The sequence below is a fragment of the Calonectris borealis genome, chromosome 14, assembly GCF_964195595.1.
Source record: "Calonectris borealis chromosome 14, bCalBor7.hap1.2, whole genome shotgun sequence".
NCBI classification, from domain to species: domain Eukaryota; kingdom Metazoa; phylum Chordata; class Aves; order Procellariiformes; family Procellariidae; genus Calonectris; species Calonectris borealis.
The window spans coordinates 7,386,646-7,412,432 of NC_134325.1; the positions used below are offsets into that span (position 1 = coordinate 7,386,646).

General features: G+C 37.6%; 1 protein-coding gene across 1 annotated transcript in view; it reads right to left on the reverse strand.

Annotated features, from left to right (window-relative positions):
- INSC (INSC spindle orientation adaptor protein) overlaps positions 1-25,787 on the reverse strand; it is a 98,026-nt gene that overhangs the window by 12,650 nt on the left and 59,589 nt on the right. Inside the window, exons 7-8 of the mRNA XM_075162776.1 lie at positions 8,107-8,278; positions 5,914-6,092 (exon numbers count right to left, since the gene is read on the reverse strand). Coding sequence (XP_075018877.1) covers positions 5,914-6,092; positions 8,107-8,278 — 351 coding nt within the window. The remainder of the gene's footprint in view (positions 1-5,913; positions 6,093-8,106; positions 8,279-25,787) is intronic.

Sequence of the window (25,787 nt, forward strand, 5' to 3'; positions counted from 1 at the left end):
TAGAGAGTTCTTCAACTGAGCTGAGATTTTACTCTTCCAACAGAACCTATTGCTTTGCAAGTTGGAGCACATTGTCTTACGTATTAAATCTAAATGTGAAAGGCAGAACTGTAACTAAACAGGCATTGTGTCTCAAAAAGATTTAGTGTTTAAGAGAGCCAGTGTTGGACCCCTGAAATGTAACAATCCATAACACTGACCACATAACGCCAGTCAATACTGTTACTTATATTTTTATATTGTTCAAATGTATATGCAAAGACAGAAATAGCCAGTTAAAAAGAAAGAAAGGACATCAGGGAAGTGATTACAGTCTTACACAGAAAACTAATTAGGATATCAATAATATAATGGCATGGTTAAATTCAGATACAGTCATGTGACTTTTGGCCTAATTTTCATTTTTGCATCTGTTACTGGCAGTCTTGTTTTTGTTTAAATTCTTAAGGTTTTTAAAATAATTTAATTATGTAATTTATCACCTCTCTTTCTAGCTATATTAGTTGAAAACATGTTTTCTCAGTGTGATTTAGTCAATATTGGAAAGGATCACACCATTTTAGTGTATAGTTAACCAACCACAGTTCACAGTCAGAACACTGAGAGGGAAGGCAATTCTAATCACACATCTGGTCATCATTATACTAATGTCAGAGCTGGATATTAACAGAGACCTGTGCAAGAAAACTGTGCAGATACCCTTTTATGACCTAGTTGTCCTTATGTAAAGGCTTTGTGTTGCATTTTTACCCACAGTATGTAAAATCTACAAAAATGTGTTGAACTGCAGAAAGGATGTGTGAGCATGCAGTTAAACTGCATTTGGGACTGTTAACTATTACTTGCAGCTGATCTTGAAAACAATTTTCAAGAACTAGACAGGAAGCTTAGGTCTACTGAAGTCAGACCTGACAGAGGCAGACCACCAAGCTTTGCTCCTAACCCTGCCACTGCCTGGTTGTGTAACATGCCATAGGTGATTGCGTCCCAGGGTACCACGTGCATTTCTCCTCTGGGAAAGACCAGCTGATGGCTCGGCAGTGGAAGGGACAACCCGGAGAGGGAGCTCACCCTTCCATACTTACTTTGCTCCAAGAAGAGAACTTTAAAAAGCATAAATGAGGACTCTTCATCAACTGCCTTCCCCCTGACCAGCAATGATTTTGTATAGTACTTCTTGTCAGATGTAAGGAAGACAGGCACCTAACATGGGCTGTACTGCTCAAACTCTACTTCAGGCTCCCTGTTCTTGTTAGCCCAAACCGGATTCCACACATATGGGAAAATTTGGACAGCAATTTAACAAAATGGAGTCAGGAATCCCACAGTCTTCATGACAAAAAGCAGAAGCAAAAAGCAGTCAGCAAGGAATAATAAATTCCCCAGTATTCAAGAAACTCAGATTGAGAAGAAGTACTGCAAGTTGCTTTCATCCAGGCAGGGATTTTCAAAAGTCTAAAGAACCTGTTAATGTTCTTCTCGTTAAAAACACTGCTCTCAAAGTCTTTCACTGGGTGTTAGGCAACATTTAAAAATCAAAACTTCTTTATGTTAAAGTAACATCTGTCTCTGCTCTCCTTTTGACCCTACAGTCTCCCATGTAAGAGAAAAAAGGGGGAAAAAGGCAACAAAATGAAAACGCAAATGCCCTGAAAAAAATGGAAAAGCAGAGAAAAGGATCTGGAAGCTAGAGGAAGAATAGTATTAAGGGTTTCACTTCAGAGCCTGCAGCATCTCCCAAACACCAAGAATACAGGAAAGAATTTAGCAGAAAAAAAGCAGCAACCATTTCCATTTTCTCCTTCCAACTTAAAAGCCTTTCTCCACCTCAAATTTTTTTGAAACATAATTCACTGATTTTAGACCTAGAAATAACCACTTTAAAATTGATGTGTTCACTGCACATTAATTCTTTGTCTGCCTGAATAACAGAAGATCAGAAGCTGTTAGACTGCACCTCCACAACTTCACAGGTAAGGTGAGAATCCTAGCAACACTGAAGAGACAAGTGGGAATGCAGAGACAAAAATTTTATTATACATAAACATACTGTGCACAAACATACATATTTCATATTTTTCTATGTAGCGTCTAAGATGATGGTTAAAGTAAAGAAGGCTCTGAATGATAAGGGTTTTGGTTAAACTCTTCTGAGAGTGCTTAAAATCCATTAAGACCTCTGACTGTATACATTACACTGCTGAATTTAGGCATGAACCCTTCTGAAAGGATATTTTGATGCTTCTTTGAAGCAAAAACCTGCTATCCAGAAAATAAGTATCTGTAGCAAGAAAAAGAACATGGCACATTCATATCCATCTTGACCCGAAACTAGAGGCTAAGGCATCTGGAAATTACCGCTTTATCTGACGACTCTTATACAAAGTATTTTGTTATAAAACTAAGCAATCTCGATGTAATACTGCTGGTTACAGAAGCAATACATGCTTCTATAAAACGGACAATGATTATCTTGTTCATTAAGTCCAGCACTCAGTTCTAGATTTTTTACCTGACCTAATCTAACCCTGCCTGGGAAGTGAAAGAGGAAGGTGGTTGGTTTTCAATGGTGAAAGCAGGAAAAAGTTTGTTTCTATTTGCACACAAAAGCTTTTCAGAAGTCAAAAGACAGAACACTTTTAGAGGTGCTTGAGCAGAAAAATACTTTCTGCAGGCAACCCATAATGCATCCGACATCCAACTCCTGAACAGAATGTTATTTATTTATACCATCGTGGAAGGTAATAACTAATCAGTGCTAGCTGTCCTTAGAAAGGTTGTATAGAAGGACATACTGTGAATTTAAGATGAGATAAAATAGCACAAATGAAAACAAAATTCACTGTTCCTTTCTTGCATTTCACCCATCTTTCTCCCATTTTTGGCTTACAGTGAGCATGCTTCAGTCTATTTTAGCAAACTACAATTTTCTTAAATCAACAGTAATGCTAAAGTAGTAACGTATTTAGAAATACTGGGTAGTTTTCTATGGAATAACTGTGTTACTTAAATTAAAGCTCTGTATGAAAAACAGGGCATTTAAGTTTGAGGGGCTCTTTTATAAAAATTTGTGATAATTAGACCATATTTGGTTGTATTTGCTATGAATCTTATTCTTACTTTGTTTAATTGTTTCAACAATTAGTATAGCTTAATTTTAATTCAACTATTTTACTGGCCAGGATGACTTGATCGTTCAGAATGGACATTAGTCCATAAAGATGTATCCCACAATGGTTGCATATTCCAAAATAAAACCTTGAATCAAAAAATTTCCAAACCTACTCAGCTTTAATCTGCGTGTCCTTAGGCAAATGTCTACTGGCTGGGACATTATAATATATATAACGGGAAAAGTTAGTAACTATGTTATGAACCTAAAAGGAATTAAAGTATATATATCTCAAAAGCCAAAATGGGAATTTAGAATACCCTTATAATATATAGTATTGTAGTGTTGTTTTTCTCTCTAGCTGAGTGTGTTTTCCTCATTGCAATAACTAGGCACAGAGCAAATTAAAAAGCAAAATATTCCATAAAACTATCATAATTGGCAGACACCCTCCCCCAGTATAACATTGAAACAAGTACCCTTTTGAAAGGTGAGCAATCTACTCAAACACACACTTGTTCAGGAATTCAAAGGAAGATTTCTCTTAAGGCTGTTGCATTACCAAAACTCCTTGACTAGCAACACTGACAGCTCTCAAAGACAAGATGAGCAGCATGCTTAGTAATGACATGAGGCAGGATTTCATAGTCCTCATTGCTGCAGAAATAACAAGGAGTTGCTCAGAAACTTACTGCAGCACACCACAGAAAACATCACACCTTTCTGATCTAGTTTTTCATTCCAAGAAGGAATGTATTCCCCAAGAAGGGGTTATTGGGGATGAAATCTCCTCAATTCTTAGAAGGAAGCCATTCAGTTCTCTGTTCCTCTAGCTAATGAGATGTCCTGCAAGCTGCAAAAGGCCTGGAACTAGTCTGTTACCTAACAAAGTCATACATATTTCTTTAAATGTCTGCCTTCCTCATGCAAAGAAGGGGCTTGCTATGTGTCCTGGTTTCGGCTGGGATAGAGTTAATTTTCTTTCCAGTAGCTGGTATAGTGCTGTGGTTTGGATTTAGTATGAGGAGAATGTTGATAACACACTGATGTTTTTAGTTGTTGTTAAGTACCCTGCTAGTCAAGGACTCTTCAGAGGCTGGGAGGGAGCATAGCCAGGATAGCTGGCCCAGCTGGCCAACACTGTATTCCATACCATATGACGTCATGCTCAGCATATAAAGCTGAGGAAGGAGGAGGGGGGACGTTCGGAGTGATGGTATTTGTCTTCCCAAGTAACTGTTACAGGTGATGGAGCCCTGCTTTCATGAAGATGGCTGAACACCTGCCTGCCGATGGGAAGCAGTGAATGAATTTCTTGGTTTGCTTTGCTTGTGCGTGTGGCTTTTGCTTTAACTGTTAAACTGTCTTTATCTCAACCCACGAGTTTTCTCACTTTTACCCTTCCGATTCTCTCCCCCATCCCACTGGAGGGAGTGCGCAAGCAGCTGTGTGGGGCTTAATTGCTGGCTGGGGTTAAACCACGACACTATGCTACCCACAGAGCAAACTTCAAACTCACAGCTGACAGCAGAATTAAGATAAGGGCATAAATAAATAAGGAAATCAAAACTATGAGAGTGTACAAGAGGAATAAAAAAAGAACATGAAGAATTGTACATATGTACTAATAGTGCACAGCCATGTCAAACACCACAGCTGATGTCCTTGACTTTGCCCAAAGAGCAATATAGTAATTATGGCTTAATTCCATCTTTTCATAAACACTCCTGAGCTGGAAGACTACTGAGTGCTCTTAATATAAGCTAAAGCAGCCCTAGTAACCCCTCTAGAATACCAATAATCAGTTTCTAAGGTCCCTTGTGCCTTGATTTCCATGGCCTGGCTCCTTTTGAAGGGTACACAGGGTTTTCTGTGGCAGTGCAGATCCTAAGTCTACCATAAATCATCTTTTGGCTACTTCAGAGGTGGGAAGGGGATGGGCTTGTGAGGCCTGAATTACGGACTTTTAGTTATATTCACAATGTCTCATGAACTGAAGTAGGTTAACAGAGCTGACTAGCAACCCCCAGCCCTTAGTAATAGCTACTGAAACCCTCAAGCCTCATACTTGTTACTCTGCTGAGGCGAAATTCATCACCAAGATGCCAAATAAGCAGTGCCTCTGCAGCACCCCATTGCATGGCAGTACCTGAGAGGAACAAAAGAATTTCCTCTGACTTCATCTGTGCATTAGCACAAGTCTTTCATTTTCTGTGTCTTTTTATTAAAAACCTGGTGAAAAAGAAAGAGAAATGCAAAAGTACATCAGCGGTATTTGCCAGTAAAACTTGCAAACCATCTACCACACAGTTAGGGCTTGATCCAAAGCCTACTGACGTCGATGGGCTGAGGATCAGATCCTTATTCAGCTTTTGGAGCTAATTCATCTTTGAACTGACAACTGTATATTTAGGCTGCAGTCTCCATATATATCTTATTTGCCTCAAAGCTGTGTCCAGTCAAGTTTTGAATACCTCCAAAGATGGAGATGGAGCCTCTCTGGGCCTCTGTGTCACTGTTTGGCCATCTTCATGACAAAAAAAAAATTCTAGTATCTTAGAAATATGAAACTTCACTTCCCCCCCCCCCCCCCAAATCACATTAAAAGCTGTCATATTTCATAATGCTCATAATAAAAAGGAACAGAAGCAGATAAAGAAAGAGTCATATATTGAAAAGAACCAAGAACAGAAGACATGAAAGCAACTTAGATTTGACTATGTCAAAACAGATATAGAGCTGAAACTTGTTGATTTCTACACACATGTGCTCAGACAGCATCTTGCTGAGAAACCGCTCACCTGATCTCGGGAATATGGAGTATCTACTATGTGTTTGTCTGAACATGCTGCTAGAAGAATTTTCATTGCATTTAACTGGAGCAATATTTCACAAGCCATGGTATCAAAGAAAGTAATATTGGCAAGAGCTGCTGAAGCCAGCAGGAAAACTTCACCAGACGAGGCTTCTTGGCACAGTTCTAGGAATGCAGAAAATAAGTTGAATAAAAGTCATTCCTTCATTGCAAAAAACACGGTTAGGTGTTTCAAAGCAATATTTAAGCACGTGCAACTTGCATTTAGTAAGCTCAGTACCTAAGACCAAGTTCATAATCATCAAGATGAAAACCAGAACAAAACAAAGAAAATAATCTTAATTTTGTCAATTATATAATATGTCACATCGTTACAGTGCTTTATAAGCGGTATTAACATTAGGCCCCTTCATTTGAACTACAAAAGCAGGGAAAGATGGTAAATATGAACCTAGACATCAAGCATTTCTAACATTCATCTAATTAATGAGATGGTCTACCTAGTATACCATTCTACAGGGAATAGCTTGATATAACTAAATAAAATGAAATACAGGAGGCAGGAGGCAGAAGGCTAACAGTAACTGATCCATAAGAGAATAATTCTGCTATATAACATATTCTTTAGAACAAGATACGTATACATGTAGCCTATCTCTAAACGTATTTCTCTATAGTCAAAGATCATCCTGCATATTTTCCAGCTTCAGTAAGAAGTGCTGAAGACACAGCTCCCTTTTAATCCTTGCACACATGTATTTTAACTAAGATCTGAATCACCTGGCAATTGGATTTCAGCATGGTTTAAAAATTAAACATATCACAGTAATTCAATTACTGAGTTATAAATATTACAAGGAAACTGGTGTGTGATTACTGAAAGGGCTCTTCCAAAGTTATACATGTTCTATTTTTAATGCTCACATTTCTTGGGCAGAGTATATACTACTAAAATTCCTGTGGAACTTAAACAGTGACAATCGGGGAAATGCTCCACCTGCTAGTATTTTCTGGATAGGCTGTTCAAATTGTCTTTTGACTGTGGTACACTGTAATAACCTGGAAAATAATCTTAAATAAGTCAGGTCAGATGCCTCTAGCAGTCTAGCTGCAGCAGAACCAAGCTCTGCACAGGTTAATTCCACCCACTGGATTCAGGGTAGAACCTTTAATATTTGTTGCTGGACAGTCTGGTCATCAGGAATAAGTTGTTTCCTTGTTTTCTGCAGCACTAGTTCTGTTTGGGCTTATCAAAGAATGCCTAAATACATCTCAGATAATTCCCAACCACTGCAGAATCCTCAAGCACTGGCACTACTATACCCTTTTCTTGTTCTATTTAAAAACAAAACAAAAACAAAAACATGCATGAAAATTGAAGTGCTGTAGTTTAACTGTAACCATTGGGCTCCATAGAGAAATATCTAGACATATTGATCTATTATACCTGAGAAATCAAACTGGATGACCCAAACTGTACTTTCTGTCATGAAGCTCTGGGAAATTCTGAATTTCCAGATCAGAGAGAGGAAAAGAATGCTTGACTGAAAGCTTCTGGTATTTGAGAGGGATGTAGCACAGCATTAGAAGATTCCTCTTTTTAGAAATTTATGAGAAATATAATCGTATTTTTCTGAAGTGTCCTCACTGACCCAGGTTAAGGAAAAGCTTGCTGTTACCTTTTCATTTTACCATGGATCAGAGGCCTAGAGAGAAGGACAGATCTTGTATTTTCTTGTAACAATGCCCATAGATTATACTATATTGTACTTTTCCTCTGAAGTATCATACAAATGTAGATGCAGTGGTGAGCTTGAGTTCTAGCAAGTTTAGAAAATACAACAGGCATAAAGATTAGCAACTATTAGAAACTGCTCTTTTACAGACAAACATGGGACAAGAAAATACTTCGCTGAGTCTTTTTTGTGGCTTTAATGGTAGAATTTCACACATATTATTTTGGCAAATATGCTTCAATTCTATTCAAATATGGACTGGAGTAAAAAATATTATGTAATTGTAGAATGCCGTGATTCAGAATTAGAGATGACTGAGTTCTTTTATCTGTTAAGGAAAGAATGGCAAACATTATTTAGGGAATATTTCTAATGAAAGAGAGTATCCTACCCCCACCTGTCATTTTAACTGGAAAGACTCAGAAGTCCCATAAAGAACTTACTGACAAGTGCTGTTACAATTTCTTCCATATTTTCCAGAAAGCTGCTGAGGTGCTGAGTGAACGTGAGATGTGGAGATGTGATTTGTGCGATTACTGCCGCTGCTTCTGCATGAGTAGCTTCAGAATGGGTGTTATCAGTAAGAATGTCAGCCAGGCACAGTATCCCATCAACCTATGGAAAAACAATAGGTATAGGTTGGATATACTCCAGGAGATACTTTTGCAACCAAATACGGGTTTAGAGTTCTCTTTTCTTGGCTGTGGCTAAACTACTCAGTTTATTTTCAAAAATTACTTAAACTTGGTTGCATTCATGACATAAGAAGTTTCAATTTAGCAAATACAAATGAGTTCAAAAGTTTGTTGACCAGCAAAAAGTCTTGCATATCCTTCTCCCTTAACGCTTCTGCTTAATTGATTTTGGTCAAATAGACAAGTCTCTTCTCACAGACTTCTCAAGTTAAACATTAATCCAAAAATAAGCTCTGATAAGCAAATGCTAACTGCTGCTATGCTGCTATTTAAGCTCTTGTCTGAGTGTGTCCCACTGTGAGACTCGAGCCTGAGTGTGCAGTAAGTTCTTCACAGATGTACTTTTTGCCACTTTTTTCTGAATTTGTCACAAAGACAATGCAGAATCAAAAAATACTACTAAGGAGAGACCCTGGCCAAACTGCACCTGATGAGCTTGCACAGCTACCACATAAAAGCTAGGTCCCTATATCCCTTGCTTACTTAGAAGAGAAACAGAAAAATGAGTAAAATGTACATAGGCTTGTGCTTTTAGAGTGTCTGAAATGTTCTAAGCTCATTCCTTACACAGTTTAGGCAGATACATCATACACGCACACCTTGCTCTGGATTATAGGAGACCCATTGACACAATGAAAGACTGCAACAGAGCATAGCCAGTGGGATAGCCTAAACTGCAGGAAAGTATCACCTCTTAACAGCCAAACCCAGGAAAGGAAGGTTCTCTGTAGACAAGGACATAATCTGTGAACTTTCAAATTAACAGGACTATGTTTCTCACCCTGTTTAACATAGCCCTGAATAATTCGTCACATTGTCAAGCAGGTAGGTAGATGTGCTTAGAGGGGACAGACTATGAAGATTTATGTAATTAATTATGGACATGTTTATGTCAAATCCACATAAATTCACTAATTAAAATCTTCATATAAATGAAACAAATGTAACTATAGGGACAGTTTACAAATGATCAGAGCTTTTAGAAATTTCACTGAGTACCTGTTTTAAAAATTGGCCTTATTTATTTATTTATTTGAAGTTCTGAAAAAGTGTGGGGTCAATTGCCCTGTATGTTGCTTGGACACTTTATAGATACAAAGAGGAGTTATGAAGGCTTAGCACTGAAACATACTTTAACAGTCAAACAAAAACAAACCCACATTTGTGTTGTACACTCACCAAGACTCTTTCTTAGGTCTGTTGTTCAGACTGCATTCTCTGTGTATTCAAAGCTTCCTCAGAACATGCACATTAAGTCCTATCTATTATCTCCATAAAGGGTATTTAGCAAATCTCTTATTCATGTTTTTGTTATTTATAGATACAGAATGTTGAGTTATCTTAATTACTTATCCTGCAATGAGCATGAATTAAATTATTTGATAAGCACTGACAGTTACTGTGTTTTACAAGAAAAGCTCTCAGATTGATGGGAGCAAAAATTACCCTCTGGAAGATCATTCATTGGGATGCAGTTTTTAATAGGCAATAGACTATATCATTGGAACTCTAATAACATAGATAAATACAAAAGAAATTATATCTCTATTTTTCCTCAGATTACAAATGGGATTTAGTATAGAAGCTCAAGTACTGGCAAGAGAGGAAGAATAAATTTTCAACGTTAAACTTTTTCTTGACAAGCTTTCAACATTAATCTACCTACAGCAAAATATTTCCTCCTAGTTATGGCAGAATTCTACAGCTTGAAAGAGCAGAATCACATAATTCACTTGGCTTCAAGGTATATTAATAGATCTCGGTGTCAAGAATTAATATATGTCCTCACAAGATGATTTAATAGCCAAAGTGTGCTAGACAATATCATATGCAAAAACCCCCAATTTTGCCACCTTGAAACCTCCCCAGATCACACCTTGTCTGGGATCCGAAGGATGCTAATAACAACAGTCAGTATAGAAAGCTAAATATATTCCAAGGCATTCAAAAAATATTCCACAAGAAACTTTTTCTAAGATCTGGTAACAGCATACAGCACTCTTCAGCTCTAAATTTACTGGTTAAAATTCACTTGGCCAACTCTTATTCAATGACCTCGACAAAATGACTTTAGAATAGTTTTACGCTATTTCAGAACAAGTAATGACTTATGAAAGACAGGTAACAAGCACACGGTTAGATTTTTCCATCACCACTGATTGATTGTATCTACACTATAAAATACAAGCTTCTAACAATACAAGGGCTGTACTCAATTTTTAAATTATATGTTTGATTTTTTTTTAGTTGCTAAGTAATTGTTTTTGGAAAGTTGCTGAATTAAATAGAAGTAAATACAAGTGGATATATGTTTTCATTCAGCGTAAAGATAAAATACATATTTTGGATCCATGAAAACCAGCACTAGTTAGTTTTTCTCCTTTCTATTCAGAATCATGCAAAATACTAACAAATTCAGCCTAAAATTTGCTGTAGACACTTTTGTCTCCCATCTTAAATATAGAAAATAAAATAAAATAATTCTACTTCAGCAGGCAACCCCGTTTATAAGTGTCTAGCAATAAATTTTAAAATGACAGGGGAACAATCTAATAAAAGCACTTTAACATCCAAAAAGAAATTGCTGCTCAAAGCATTTTTATAATTAGCTTTCACACTGAAAGGAACTTTGGATGGCTGCCCTGTTTTCTGTTTAATTTTGGTGAAGTAATCAGCTAAATGTCAAATCTGTTCATCACCTTGGCAATACAAAAGAACCAATTAGCCAGATAATGCAAACAAATGAATTCCATGAATGCAACAAGATGCTGTGTAGACCCTGCATTTGAGGAATGGCGTTCAGTAAATGCTTGATCACTAATATTTCAATATTGATAACGGGAAAAATGCCAGGAACTTACATTCTTATGAGCATAGCCCTGTTATATAAACTTAATCCAAGTGACAAAATAAATATGTGACCACTTTACTGCATAGATCAAGTCTTCTGAAAGGAAATAATTTCTTTTCTCTGCAACAGGAATGCATGAGTTCTGAGGCAGCCCTCTTCTTTCATCAGTATACCTGTTCTTCTTCCTAAAAATATTAAATAAAACTAGGCATCTGTTAAAGATACCAATACAGAACTTGAGATGAATTGCATTAACGACTTCGTGATTTGAAATATTACACACAACAGTCTTAACTCTCTGCTTTCCACTCTTCACTTTTCCACGCCACTCCGGGAACCAAGACCCATTGCCTTCTTTCTAATAATGTCTGTCTTTGTTTGTATAAAATGCTGCTGAAGGCCTTTTCTCATATATGACTTTCTCTCACATTGCTGTTTGCCCTCTCTTAACACTCAGATAGTCTCTACATATTGGTAAACTTTCTCAAAAGTTTTTTTTTTGCGTTTTCTAAATTGATCTCCCAAGTCATCTTGCTGAGATTGGAAAGCCTTACAGGCTACTGGCTGATTTCCCACTGTCAAATCCATGGATAACACTATCAGCCTACAACTGGATGCTTCTGGTAAGCAGCACCAGCAGGTTCCAAAGCAGTTTTAAAGGAAGAATGGAAGGGAGATGTTGAGATCCAGATATAAGTCAGCAAATGTGCAAACAAAATCACAAAGGGGATTGCCTCTTAAACATTGTCTCAACCTTCCCAGGAGGGTAGAGGAGAATTTCAAAAGCTGCATCAGTCAAGAACTGACAGATCAGAGTTATGTTTGTTTTATCCTTTCACACATGCTGTGTATTAGCACCTCCAACTTGAAGCTAGGACAGGTTAACTACATAGGTGAAGACATGAACACTAGCAGACTAAATAGAAACCGCATAGCTGGATAAAAACCCAAACACATTAAAATTTATGGGATGAGGAAGAGGGAGACAGAGAAGGAAGGAAGGAAAAATTATCATATTCAGAAAATGTTTGAATCCCCTGCTCAGCATTCTTTGAACACAGTCTATTTCACTCCCCAGACGATCGCATGAACCATGAAGTAACTTCACTATTCTGTATCTCCATTGAAAATGTCATCCATATGCTGTTATTCTGATGACTTGTTACTCATGAAATGAATTCCTGATCATCAAGGCTGAGGTATATCCTATGTTAGCTTCTGTAACCTATTCTGCACCTGTAGAAGGCCTACAAGTCTTGTTTAATTTCTATGTTGAAAGAAAGGAAGGGAAAAGGATGAAAGTATCCTAGCTTGCACACAATGATCTTTCATATTTGAACAGTTGCCCTGCCAAGTGCTTTGCAGATAAAAACTGCCTTAGCTCCACTAACCGAGAACTGTGCTGATTTATACCAGATTAAGATTTGGTCAGCTATTTTTAAAGTGAGATGATATATTAGTAGAGTGATGCCATTAAAATGTCTGCAAATACTATTCCAAGTAATCAAAGCTACTGCAGCAATTCTGTGGCAGCAGCAGTGACCAGTGAACAAAACTGCAATGATTTTTATAACTACTGCTGTACAACAGTGGCCGTGGGACCTAATTTATAAGCCATATTGTATATTCTACAGAATAGTGTGGGGTTAAATAAAGGTTGGATGGTTCCTATCTCAGTAGCTTTAAAACTGCTGGCTTTGTATTGAAATTGCCTGTGAGTGCAATTGGTTCATGGCAACTTCAACTAAAGCTTCCCTTTTAAACTTCCCTCCTTCAGAATGTGGTCAAGCTAATGAAGAGGTATTTGTATTTAGCCATCAAGGGGCAGTGTGAAGATGATCTGATCTATATGAAGAATATTGTTATATGGTGTGAAAAAAAAGATATTTCAACCTTCTTTCAAAAAAAAAAAAAAGAGACATTTGGCTGTATCAGCTTGAAGGAGGCATTAAATGTGGCAATGCCTAAGTAGGAACCTTGCAGCCCTGCTGCATGAAGAAACAGACTGCAGAGCAAGATGAAATAACAAGTTCCTTATTCTGGGCTGACTAGGAGTGAAAGGATAAATAGTACGTAAACCTTTTCTCCCTATGAAACCTAGGGAAAGCAGTCAAGTGGTCACCTCACAGTGCATGTTCTTCGGCACTCAAGAGACGCTCTAAGCTTGTTGCAGATAAAAAGTACAACTGTTTGTCAAAGAGGTAATAGAGAATAAGTCCTTTTGCAGAAAGGATGGACGAAATCAAATCAAGACAAGACTTCGTTCTTGTCTTCGCTTCAAAGATAAGGGAATAGCTGGCTTTGAACTCCCTCAATTTTGAGGGCTGATATGAAGGGTTAAGACAGCCTTTTAAAGTATTGTTTCTGTAGCTGATAAAAGAAACCAGGAACTGCACTGCTATTAGCCTAGCAGCTCACACATTCCCACTCCCATAAATCTCAGCTTACATCGCTTCAAATGACCCTCTACAAACATAGATGGATACCAAGGATACAAACCCAAGGATACATTCAACTTTCCTGATCTACTCCTCACATGCCTCCAATTCTACAGGGTAGCTGCTGAGTGGCTACAAAGTGCAGAAGGAGAAGAGACTGCAAGGAACTCACTTGCAGTTTTGTAGAAGTCGTCTGTAGTACAGATCCTTCTACTCAACCACTGTTGGTGTTTATAGAATTGGGATGCATTGATAAAACAGAAGGAAAACTACTAAGCACAAATGAGTACGGTGGCTTGGAAAAAAAAAAAAAAGACATTTGCAATGGCTTTTGTACTCAGCATTTGTTACACTCTCTTTCTCCTATTCTGTCACAGCTAAAGACAATCACAATAATGACTGTGTTATCTGTAATTTCAGGAGCACATAAGAATAGGGGAGAACTATTTGTGTTCACATCTGATAAAGTTAGAGATTAAATTCTTCAAGTTATGTGACACATGACAGAAGCCAAAGATTTCTCAGATTCTTTTGCCCTACATTTTGGAGGGCTGGATATACTGGCTTGTATTTAAGTTGCAGGAATCTATTCCTATTTGTAGGATTTTCTTGATATCTGCATTACAAATTCCAGAAAGTATATGTTTGTTTCTTTTAAATAATGGATAAGGCTTTATATATTATACTTCGGGGTCTGAATTTCATTAAAATGAAGCCACACAGACACTAAAAGGACTCAGCAACAAGATGAGAGGAACTGTCATGTGTTATATAAGAATGCTGAACAAGGTACTGGGACCTGAAATCTGAATTAGGGAAAGACCATATATTAGTAGTTTTCACATAGCCCTCATTTTTATTTACCCTGGGGGATCATAGTCTGAGAAAAACCACATCTCAACTATTCCTATAAACAAACAGGGGCTCCAGGGTTATGCATAGCAGGGCACTCCAGAAAATGAGATGTGCTCACTGAAAAAAAACACGCTCCAATCATCTAGTTTTAAATAAATAATGTCACAGACACTTCATTGCATGAGGGCATATTCTCAAACACCTTGTGTCTGGCATTTAAAAACAAGAACACTCTTTCAACATGTTTGATTACTTTGTATCATTTAGGTTTTTGGTGTGACACCATGGATTTTATTTTCAAGAAGTGTCTGTTAGCGTACCTCTTTATGAGAAAAAAAAATCCCATGCACACCACATTTTTAGAGGACCCTCTTCATCTATTACAATAATGAGAAAGTGCCTCTATCCAAAAAGAGCAGCATGGAGGTCACAGCCAGAGAATCAGTCATTATCAGCTAATCTAACTCCTCATACTGTCTTTCTTCTCTCAGGAGAAGTATCTGATAATCTTCCTGCTACAACGCTGGATGTGTTTAAGCCAATATCTTTAAACCTTAATATGATTATGCTAAAGAGTTAATAAGGGCTTATTATTATTAATTATTATTATAATTTCACATACAACTTCTCCTCTCATCAGATTAAAATTCTTGAACAGGTCATTACACCATGAAGTTAGAAACAAACATAACTCTACTCTATGCTCAAAGTATGACAATGAAAACACCACAGCAGAAAATAGAGAGTTACATTAGAAAGATAGAGAGTGAATGAGCAATGGAGATAGAGAGTGAATGAGCAACAGGATGTTGCTTTTTTTACTGTTATTTTAAATATGAGATTCTGCAAATACATTCAGAAACAGATCGTTATGCAAACAATTTTCCTGCAAATATTTCTCATTTCAACGGTGTCAGTCGGTTTAGCCTAAAAAATATCCAGTGTCTCTGAAATGCAAGGCCTCTACAGTATTTGAATCATATGTACACTAATTAAATGCACCATAACAGTAGGACATTTATCTAATAGAATGTATTAAATACATACAGCAACTTGTCCAGAAAAATGTTTTTATGTCTAAATTCACATAATTGCCAAAACTGACTCAGTGCTTCACCCATGTTGTTCTTTCTAAAACTTTTTGTTGCTTTTAAGAAAAGCCTTATGAGGCACCAAGTGTTAATATAATTGTTTGCTACATACATTACTTCACAATGGCTGTTCAATTAGTTTAATAAATTAATGAATATTTATAATATTTATTAATATAGAATATAATATATAATATAATATAAATTAATCAAGTAATTAGCTCCAGAACCGACCTTGTGTGTGCCAGATTTTTATTGGCAGAGAATTTTTACAAGCAAGTTATAGAGCTTTATGATAGCCATTTATAATGAAAACACTCACAGCACTTGAGCTATAAAACTTTTAGTGAGCAACTCAGTAAGAGTCCATTTGTGTTGTAATAACAACAGAGGAAATTGCTACCCTTATTCAAACAAGAATTTCAAAAAAGTAAAAAAGGAGAAGTTTTCATCTGGTGAAAATTGATGAAACTTTACTGGCTGCAGCAGACTCAAGCTATTTGGTCCTAAGATTCCACTCCTAACAGTTAGGAAAATCTCCTTCGGTGTCCTACAAACATTGATTTATTTCTATGACTGCAGTGGCAATAAAATAATTTCAGAATTGCTTTAAGCATAAGACATTCAAGTTTAAGATCAGCTGTTTGCATGGGATCTTTATGAGCAGTCAGAGGTCTACTATGAGCCATCAGGTAAAATGATCTCAGAGGTTTTTCTCTCCATTAACACCTCCCAGTACTGCTTTTTGGTCAAATATAGTTGCTATATTGATTCTATATTAGAAGAAATAAGGACAATGCTAAAAGGCAGACAAAATGAATATTTTTACAAGCTGAATTATTTTTTTTCTTCTACTTGATATTGTTTGCTGCCTTACCAGGTCTCAACATAAATAAGAATCCTTATCAAGGATAACAAACATACAAAGTTAAGCTAGTATTTGAACACTGCATTGAAGGAGGAACAAACCCACATATTTGGTTACACTTTCAATAGAGATTATTTTTTCAGCAAGCAAAGATAGCTACAACGTAGCACTTTGATAGAGGCACAGTTCCAATCTGCATGCAAAACCATATTTGCAAGTCAGGCTTATTTTCATAAACTGATCTCACATTAGAAAATCATATCAGAACCCACTGAAATTTAATTTACCTAGTGAGCAGATTCCAGCTTCAATAGCCCAGGATCTTCTCTGGTTATTTGAGATGGAAAAATGTGTAAGCATTATGTTATGGCAAAGATAAAACCTCAACTTGCCATATTTTAGCTAAGAAGCTGCATAGATCTGGGAGAATAAGCATGTTGTTGAGGAAAGTCCCAAATACTGTTCCGATTCTATCATCGTCATTGCATGTTTTTCTAATAGTATCCCTCATCTATGAACCAGTTTGTTCACTCTCAGAATAATACTCACAAGAGACGTTATGACAGAAGGAACCTAATAACTAGCAAGTACTAAATATTAGAATTCCCCAATAACACTCACAGTTCTCTTCACATAAGCAGTAAAAGCTCTCACTCCATGTTCCAAACCAACCTATACTCCTCCAGATCTGTAAAGCCCAAGTCTGGCCTAGAAATTTCACATGATCAGGCTTCATTCTGCCACCTGCCAGTCCGTAAATAACACAAGAAGAGCCACTGCAGCTCTCCACAGAACGGTACAGGGCTTCCCCTGGCTCCAGGAGAGGCTCCCAGAATTAGGACCTATTCTCTTCTGCTTCAGAGAGAAGCACAGATAACATCATGGGACATCTAGAAGAGATACTAGAAAAGCATGACAACTAGAAAACAGAGGTATAAACACATCACTCTGAAATCAGAACTACCGAACCCTTGCGGCCAAAGAACGTAACTTTAGATCAAAGTATACCAAACTTCTAGAAAGACTTCAAATTCTGTTAAAGTTCAAAGAGTCTGGGAAAAGAAAATGCTGTTTGGAAGGACAGTGACTTGCTAGACACTAGAATGAAATAGTGGCTTACTGGATTCTCTCCGGAGACTTGCTTGCAATGCACTCTCCCTTTCCAACAACACTAACAAACAGAATAAACGTAATTTGCTTGGGAATCTATTTTAGAATAATTCAGATAGTAAATAAAATATTAAAATGGAAATATTTTTACAATATTTCAGCTTTACAGCTGACAAAGAACAAAAGGAAAAAATAATTGTGAACATGTTTCTATTTATATTAGGATTGGAAGGTCTTTCCGTGACCTCTCACAGTACAGCTGTGTCCAGCTTCACTGGGCAGCAGGTAGAGCCCTGGTCACATTCTTCTCACCCTTGGGAAAGTGTTCCAACAAGAGTGAGCTAGCACTGTAAGCAATGACAGCAACTGCTAGGGAAAAGCCAGTGCAAAGCCTACGTTATAGCACTCCCACTATTTTTCACCAGAGATGAATTCAGCGTAATTTTGAAATTTACTTTGATGTCTGATGAAGAAGGTAAGCTATACAAAACAAGACTCAATATAAATGAATTATGACAAACTCAAAGTCAACAAGGATCCTGGGGAGAAAAGAATAATCGGTGCGTATAATTTTCAAAAATAACCCACACTTTTTATTTTTGCTTATCACTAGATTAGTAGCCTCCAAACAAAAAGTTCAGGCCAATATCTCTTACACATTTTCTTTTGCTCTCTACATATAACTTAGAAGAAGAGATATTCTAGTGAAGATCATTCAAAATTTTGTCTTTGATTGAGTCTCTGGTATGCTAAGAACCATTGTCTCTCTCACTTTTCATGAACAAAGAGCATGTTACAGGCTTAGTTTCACACAAAATGTGTGAAATGTGCCTTGCAATTCAGTGCAGTTAGGAGCCATCAATAAAAGTCTTTCCACAGGATCAAGACCTAGTTGAGCTAAGAACTGTTCCACATCCCATATTGTCCCAAATTTCACCATAGGTCTTTACAGTTATGAATACTCTCAGACTGCCTAGACACCTAGATGTTCTGTTCACAGTGTCTGCTTTAAAGTTCTGTTTAATAACCTAAACAACAGCAGTTACATTAAACAAGTGGGCTTTTGTTTTCAAAATATTTATAGAATTGTCAGTTCTTGAAGAGACTTTGTGTGTGTGTGTGTACATACAATAGTTAACATCATGGGGTTTTTGTCTGTGACTATGCTTTTTCCTAATACCCAAATCAAATACCAATAGCATTTATTTCCATATTGTTCCACATCAAAATAATTTCCATACTGCCATAGCAAAGATAGCAGCAACACTGTTGGAGTACTCTAATGAAGTGCGTTCACTCAATGTCTTCTAGCGGTTCTTCCTGAAAGCCTATGGACAAAAGTTTGTCACAACAGTGTGAAATTTTGTTAACTGTGAGATCTATTAAATATCAGTACGTTTACTAGATGTGTCTTCACAGTCCCAAAATAGCTAGGTTATCATTCATATGTATATGATATTGCCCTTGAATATATACACATTTTAAATGAGTTTCCGCCTTGCTTTTCTTTCCTGGCACTGTTACGTCATTCTTAGAAGTTACAATGACTGGTCGACAATTTCAGAGAGTACAACTTTTACAATTAACATTCAGACCCCAAAGAGAACATGTATGTTTATAACAGCACTTAGACTTCAGCAGAACAATGTAGAGGGGTTTTTTTAAGTCTTGTTCTAAAACACTTTTAAAACTGCTTTGTAAAGCATCTTTTACCATGCATCCAGGGAATTTTAGAAACAACACATTTGCTTCTAATTAACTGTTTATTTCCACTCAGATCTTCTCAGGTCCAAAAATCCATTCACCGTGAACTCTGGAGATTCATTAGTCACATCACTGAGCAAAGGTACCTTTATAGCAAAGTAGATCCAAACTACCTTCTAGATGGTCCTTGCCACAGCAGAAATCTAAGGCTTCCCACTCCTTAGGCACAAGCATGCAGGGTCTCTTTTTGTCATCTCCTTTGTATTATGGACTAGTTTCCCAGATGCAACATAAATATTGGCTGGGCTTTTATTGATGCCTATGGCTTAGATCCTTGATTGTCTTACTGAAGAGCACCATTAACCAGAGGTAAAATACAGAAGTCATTACAAACTAAGATGAATGGCCAAGGTAAATGCAAGACCGTACCTACTCCAAAGCCTGAAGGATTTTAAGGGAAAGTGCAATCATGTTTCTATTCAGAACAGCTAGCCACAAACCATTCTGCTTAAAAAAAAAAAAAAGGAAAAAAGTCTAATCAGTCCTCTTTTAATAGCTTGAACAACTGCTTTTTCTTAATTCAATTGTAAATCTTAATCCGTGTTACTGAAAAGGTCTTTGTTATATCCTTTCCTATCTCTCTCTATGTTATCTTCTCTTTCCTACAACTCTGAAATACCATTTATTGGTATAGGCTTACCCTGACTGGCTTCTTTTTAGGATTAGAAGTCAGCACTCATAGCTTGCTTTAAAAACAAAGAGGGAAAAGGAAAGAAAAAAGCCAGCATCATCTCTACTTAAAATTACTTCCTTTTCCATTACCACTTTCAGCAATTGCCATACTTTGTGTCTTTTTTTTCTGTGAGCAAAATCAATTGTAATTACATGAGTGTGTCTCAATTACCTGTCCTTTTTTGGGATTAAAGTCTTCATCTGATTAATTGAACTTCTCTGTCCTAATGTCTTCTTCCATGCCCTATGTCCTAGGTGCCTTATCTTCTTCATACATTTTATGGCAAGTCCTTCATTTTGACTAGTTCATACAAAACAGAAATCCTTCTAGCAGAAAAGTGGTAAAACTGTGCCAAAAATTAGATGCAAGTGTGTTATTTCATGTTTAAAGGAGCTTGAAGGGAAAATGAACCAAAGGGGAACAGCACACAGAATTTTTACTCAGAGTAACATAAATATTGCTTGCAATACAACTTAGAAGGCAAAGCCAGTACAGTAAAGGTGTTGGGTGTGCTTCTCAACATTATCTGACACAGCAGCACAGAAGTGCCATGGGCTGGAGAATTCAAACACTGCCAGTTCCCTGGGGCACAATTCTTCAAAAATCCTCTTCTGAGTAAGGGGAAAAGCAATTTGTTACAGCCTTTGAACACATACAATAAATTCCTCTAACAGGAGCAGGAAGTGAGGAGACATATGGCTTCATCCATGAGTATTTCCTAGGTGAGATCCTGTGACTTGTAACCCAGTTCTTCCTCCAGGACACAGGATGAGATGGGAGCAATCTTTAGTGAGTAACAAAAAAGGTGTAGTATGGCTTTTAATAATTTTGCTCAAAAAAAATCAAGTAACTAGCTCAAAAATAAATTGCAAACCTATTTTAACAGCTCTGATTTGCCTTCTCTTTCATTATAATTCCATCCTCAACCTAGACAGAGTACAACACCAATGTTTGGATCAGCCATGAAGTTCACATGACACATTTGAAGCAGCTTCTTACTCGAGTGATTTAATTTTTCTCTCACACACTGTGCTATAAAATGATGATAAAAATCTACTTACCAACCACCACATAATGCTTGGATAAATGCCATTGTAATGATGCTACCTAATTTCTCCAGAAATTATGAGAGTATATCTTACACTGAATAGTAACCTAATCAACAGAAAGTCCTGGTAACTTAATGGGATCACTTGCAAAATATAGTACTGCAACAGTGACAGAGCATGCACTTAATAAGCCTAATGACTTTAGCACCTATGAAAACAATTCTGAAGTGTGTAAATAAACTGGTCCAACTTGTCATTCTCCCTTTCTTAAACTCTTTCTTGACTGCAGAATAACGGTTACTTGAACATGCTTTCCTGCATCCAGCCTCTCCTTGCAGATCTGAAATAATTCCAGCAAGGCCAAAATGCCATAGCATCCAGTGTTTGCAATGAAACGTTAAAATAAATGCAAAAAAAAAGGGGCAGAGGGTGCTAAACCAGTTAAAGATGAAAATTTTCTAGGAACTCAGATCATCCTCCTCATTAATCACATTTTTCTGATAATATCAGACACTGAGTAGGCACGCAACCTGGAACTGAAATCTGAGCTCAATAGCACTAGGTACACAGGAACATTATTCTAATTCATTCAATTCTCTTTGGCACTCCCAAATCCCTCTTCATCACAACTATTTGCAATACATGACTCCTGAAAAAACAATAAACAGAAGATAACACATATAGACTCATTCCCCATGGAGCAATGTGTTGACCAGCCTCATAGTAAATAATATATTCTTTAAAGAAATCTGATATTCCATGCACATTGTAACATATCGAGGACTCTATATTACAGGGGGGTTTGATCTGCTTACAGCTTATTACTAATGTCCATTTATTTTTGGTGGTGCTACTGTTAGCATTGCTTGAATGTAAAACATTAAAATATGCTCCCTAGAGACTTCCGTCCCACCTACATGACACATATCTGGCATTCCTCCTGTACTTACACCTTACAGCCTATTCAAGACTACAGAACCTGCAGACTATTGCATCTAAGCCCAGACTGCGACTGAATCAGGAGCCATGCTTTCCTTCTGTTCCCCCTTGCCCCTATGCACACATGCTGCTCTTCACTTTCTCTCCAAGCTTTTGAGGCTGATACCATTGCTATTCAAGCAGTACTTTCAGGGCAGTAGAAGTAGAGGGCGTTTTAACTCCACTCCCCAGGATGCTCTTGCATTAGATGTTGCTTAAGGTTTTTGAACTAATGCAGCTAAAGCAGAGGGTCTATCTTGTAAGAAAAAGGTCCTCACACTATCCAGAGTTTCTTGTGAATAGATAGATAAATGCTCAGATAGCCTAAACTTTTCAAATTAAAAGCCTAGTTGACAGGTAAGAGTTCTTGATTTAGAAGAACATTTAAGTTGTGCATAGCTTTGGTCCTCATAGATCTACCTTCCCGAATCAGCACCTGCAGTCCTAAACTCGGGGTAGATTTGGGCAAGCCTTACCCAGCAGCAGGAGAAACTTTGCTGTAATTCCAGCCTCCACTGGGTGCCACTATTGCATAATGCAATGTGTGGATTATGCTGCAAGAGTCAACAAATTGTCAAAAACAACTTTCAACTTGCACTTCACTCTCGTGAAGTTTTCAAACCACATTCAGAGAGTTATCGCTCATTTTTTTATGTCCTTAAAACGCCATATGATAATTCTTTTAGAGACAGAAATACAAGGAGGATTTAATTCCTCCTAGATCACTATAGCTAAAGGCTCAAACGCAGAAATGCTCAGATTCTTTCCTGATTTTGTACTTGAATAAGCCTTTTAGCCCCATGAGTGGATCTGTTCCCCCATGCTGACTGATAATCAACTTAGCACCCTATTTTGACCTATGTTTTTTAACCTCTGAAGGGACAATAACCACGTCTCCATCTAAAGTGCTTTGATGACAAGTTAACTACCACAAGGGTAAAACCTTACCACAAATTCATAGGTGACGTTAACAACACTCAGTGAGTGTTCTTAAACTGTGTGCACATCAGAAGGCTGGCAGTAACACTGAAAGTACATTATCAGCCTACCTTTTAATTTAATGGCAATTAAATATTAGTTTTATGGAATGGATGTAATTTCCATTTGATGGTCGGTGGATATCCACAACTTGCTAGATACCAAATTTCATTCTGGTGAGTTAACCTGCAATCCAAAAATACTGAAATTTAATGTTATGAATCACTTTCGAAAATTCTGGCCAGACAACGTAGTCACTTTTAGTCTGTCTATTTCACAGCATCCCTGCTCTCGGATTTTGCTTTATTTCCTTTTCCCGGGCCTCCAATAAATAAATAAATAATATCAAGATTGAATTTCAGTCTTACCTAATGGAAGATTTTGAGAGCTTACACTAAACATGAAAAATTCTTACAGGCAAAAGAATGTTATAAGGCGATTTCACGCTATCCTTCCATACTGGAGTCATTTGTCATACTATTCATCTGACAGAACTGACATAACCACAATTGTTTCAAGTTGCTGAAGACAGGGGAAGCAGTGTATCAGTGTTTATGACTTTATAACTTCTGGTCTTTCCTCTCACTCCTCTCAACACTCTTGTCTGGTAGACAGTTGGTAGCATTAGTAAGTATGGAAATTTCTATAGCCATTAATCTTTGAAAGGATCTTAGCCTTTTTTCAGCAGAAATCCAAAATACTTTCTTGAAATTCTGCTATATTCTGCTACAGATTTTCCTGCAAAAGAGGCTTATGAGATTCCGCCAACATCGGTTGTATTATCACAGAGATGGGCAAAAAAGGAGAACGTATAAGCAGTTGTCTGGCGTACACGCTCCTCTAGGGCAAAGAAGATATAGCAGGAAGAGGGGAAGAAAGAGACTATATGACAGATCAGGGAAATCAAAAGAACCAAAGAGCAAGTAGCCTGAATCTTAATCTGACCCACAGTTTTTTCACAGCCAGCTAAATCACTGGCGCCATGCAGCAAAACAGATCTGTGGTGCAGGTCTGGAGGCAACAGACAAGCCCAATGCCCTGAAGTCTGGCCATTCCTGCATCGCTGAGAAACTCACGAGCAGCTGTTTGTGGCTAAGGAGAAACAGCAAATCATTTGGTAAGGTAAATTGCTAAGTTCAAGAAATTCGCCCAGGGCAGGAAATAGAAGTACTTGCAAAAGAAGATGGAGTTAGAGGCAGCATTTCACTTTACTACAACAGCCCTTCTAGGGCTCTCTTCTCAGCAGGCAGACTGATGTTCGTCAGACACAGCAGGAATGACTATCACCCACGTAGTTGCTCCCATTATGCCTACTTATTGAATCATATTAAAAACAGCAACAAGATAAAACAACTATCTACCTGCTCTTTAAATTGATATGTGGTTATTAGACATACGTGTGTGGACATAAAGGAAACGTCACAGATGGGAAGAAGATCAGGTTTATAAATCAATTTGTGCTACCACAAAACTGGAAAATCCCTGTCTTTCCATTAACAGCTGAATTGAAAATTTCTCAGTAGGAGAAAGGCCCAGTCCTACTTCCAGGAATCTATAACATGTATATTCTTTCCTACCTCACCAAAGGCTAGGGAAACCGCCTGTTCACAGCCACCAGAAATACTTTCCAAAGGGTCTTGTTCTGCCTTCAGAGCAACGGTCAGGCTACCAGACGACTTCAACCTCAGCATTGCTGTCTTGTTTTACTTATTTGTTAGGGATTTTTTTTTTCTTTTCTTTTAGATTTCATTTCTTCCCCTTATTTCATAAATTTTAATTAATGAGGGACTCTGGTCAAAAATGAAAGGACACTAAATGAATTTTATCTCAGCTAGACGTGGCAGACTACAACATTACTCAGTATAGATGAAGATTTGCAGACAATAGACTGACCAGGTAATGATTTCATCACACGCACGTGATGATGTCATCACATGCAGATCTTGCATGGTTCTAGTTGCACATCTTCATGTGACAAGGTCTCTGGTGCACATCTTCAGCTTCAGCCTCATGAGCATCCAGCTCTACATTGCCTTCAGTCAGACCAAGGCTGTCACCCACCCCTCTCAGAAAGGGGTTCCTTTGAAAATTCAAGATATACATAGAAGATGCATATTTCCTTACAAAAAATGGATGATAAATAGGTGGGAGGAAAGGGTATAAAGTCCTGAGGACCAGAGGCACTGCTTTTAGCTGGTATCTCAACCACTCGGTTGTAACTAAGGACAGCAGTGTAGGGACTAGTAACACTAATAAGAGAGTTTCTGCTCTACAAAGATATCGCTGTTCACAGCCCCTGAAGTTAACAAGTAGGCTATATCACGAGCTCTGCATTTTGGAAGTAGCTACCTTGCCTCTGGAGAGTTCAGCTGCTGCAGGAAGTTGCTTCCTTCTTCTGCAAGATTACAGAAAATGTTAGAATCATAGAATTGTAGAATGGTTTGTGTTGGAAGGGACCTTTAAAGGTCAACTAGTCCACCCACCCTGCCTTAAGCAGGGACATCTTCAACTAGATCAGGTTGCTCAGAGCCCTGTCCAACCTGACCTTGAATGTTTCCAGGGATGGGGCATCTACCACCTCTCTGGGAAACCTGTGCCAGGGTTTCACCACCCTCATTGTGAAACATTTCTTCCTTCTATCTAGTCTGAATCTACCCTCTTTCAGTTTAAAACCATTCCCCCTTGTCCTATCGCTACAGACCCTACTAAAAAGTCTGTCCCCATCTTTCTTATAAGCCCCCTTTAAGTACTGAAAGGCTGCAATCAGGTCTCCC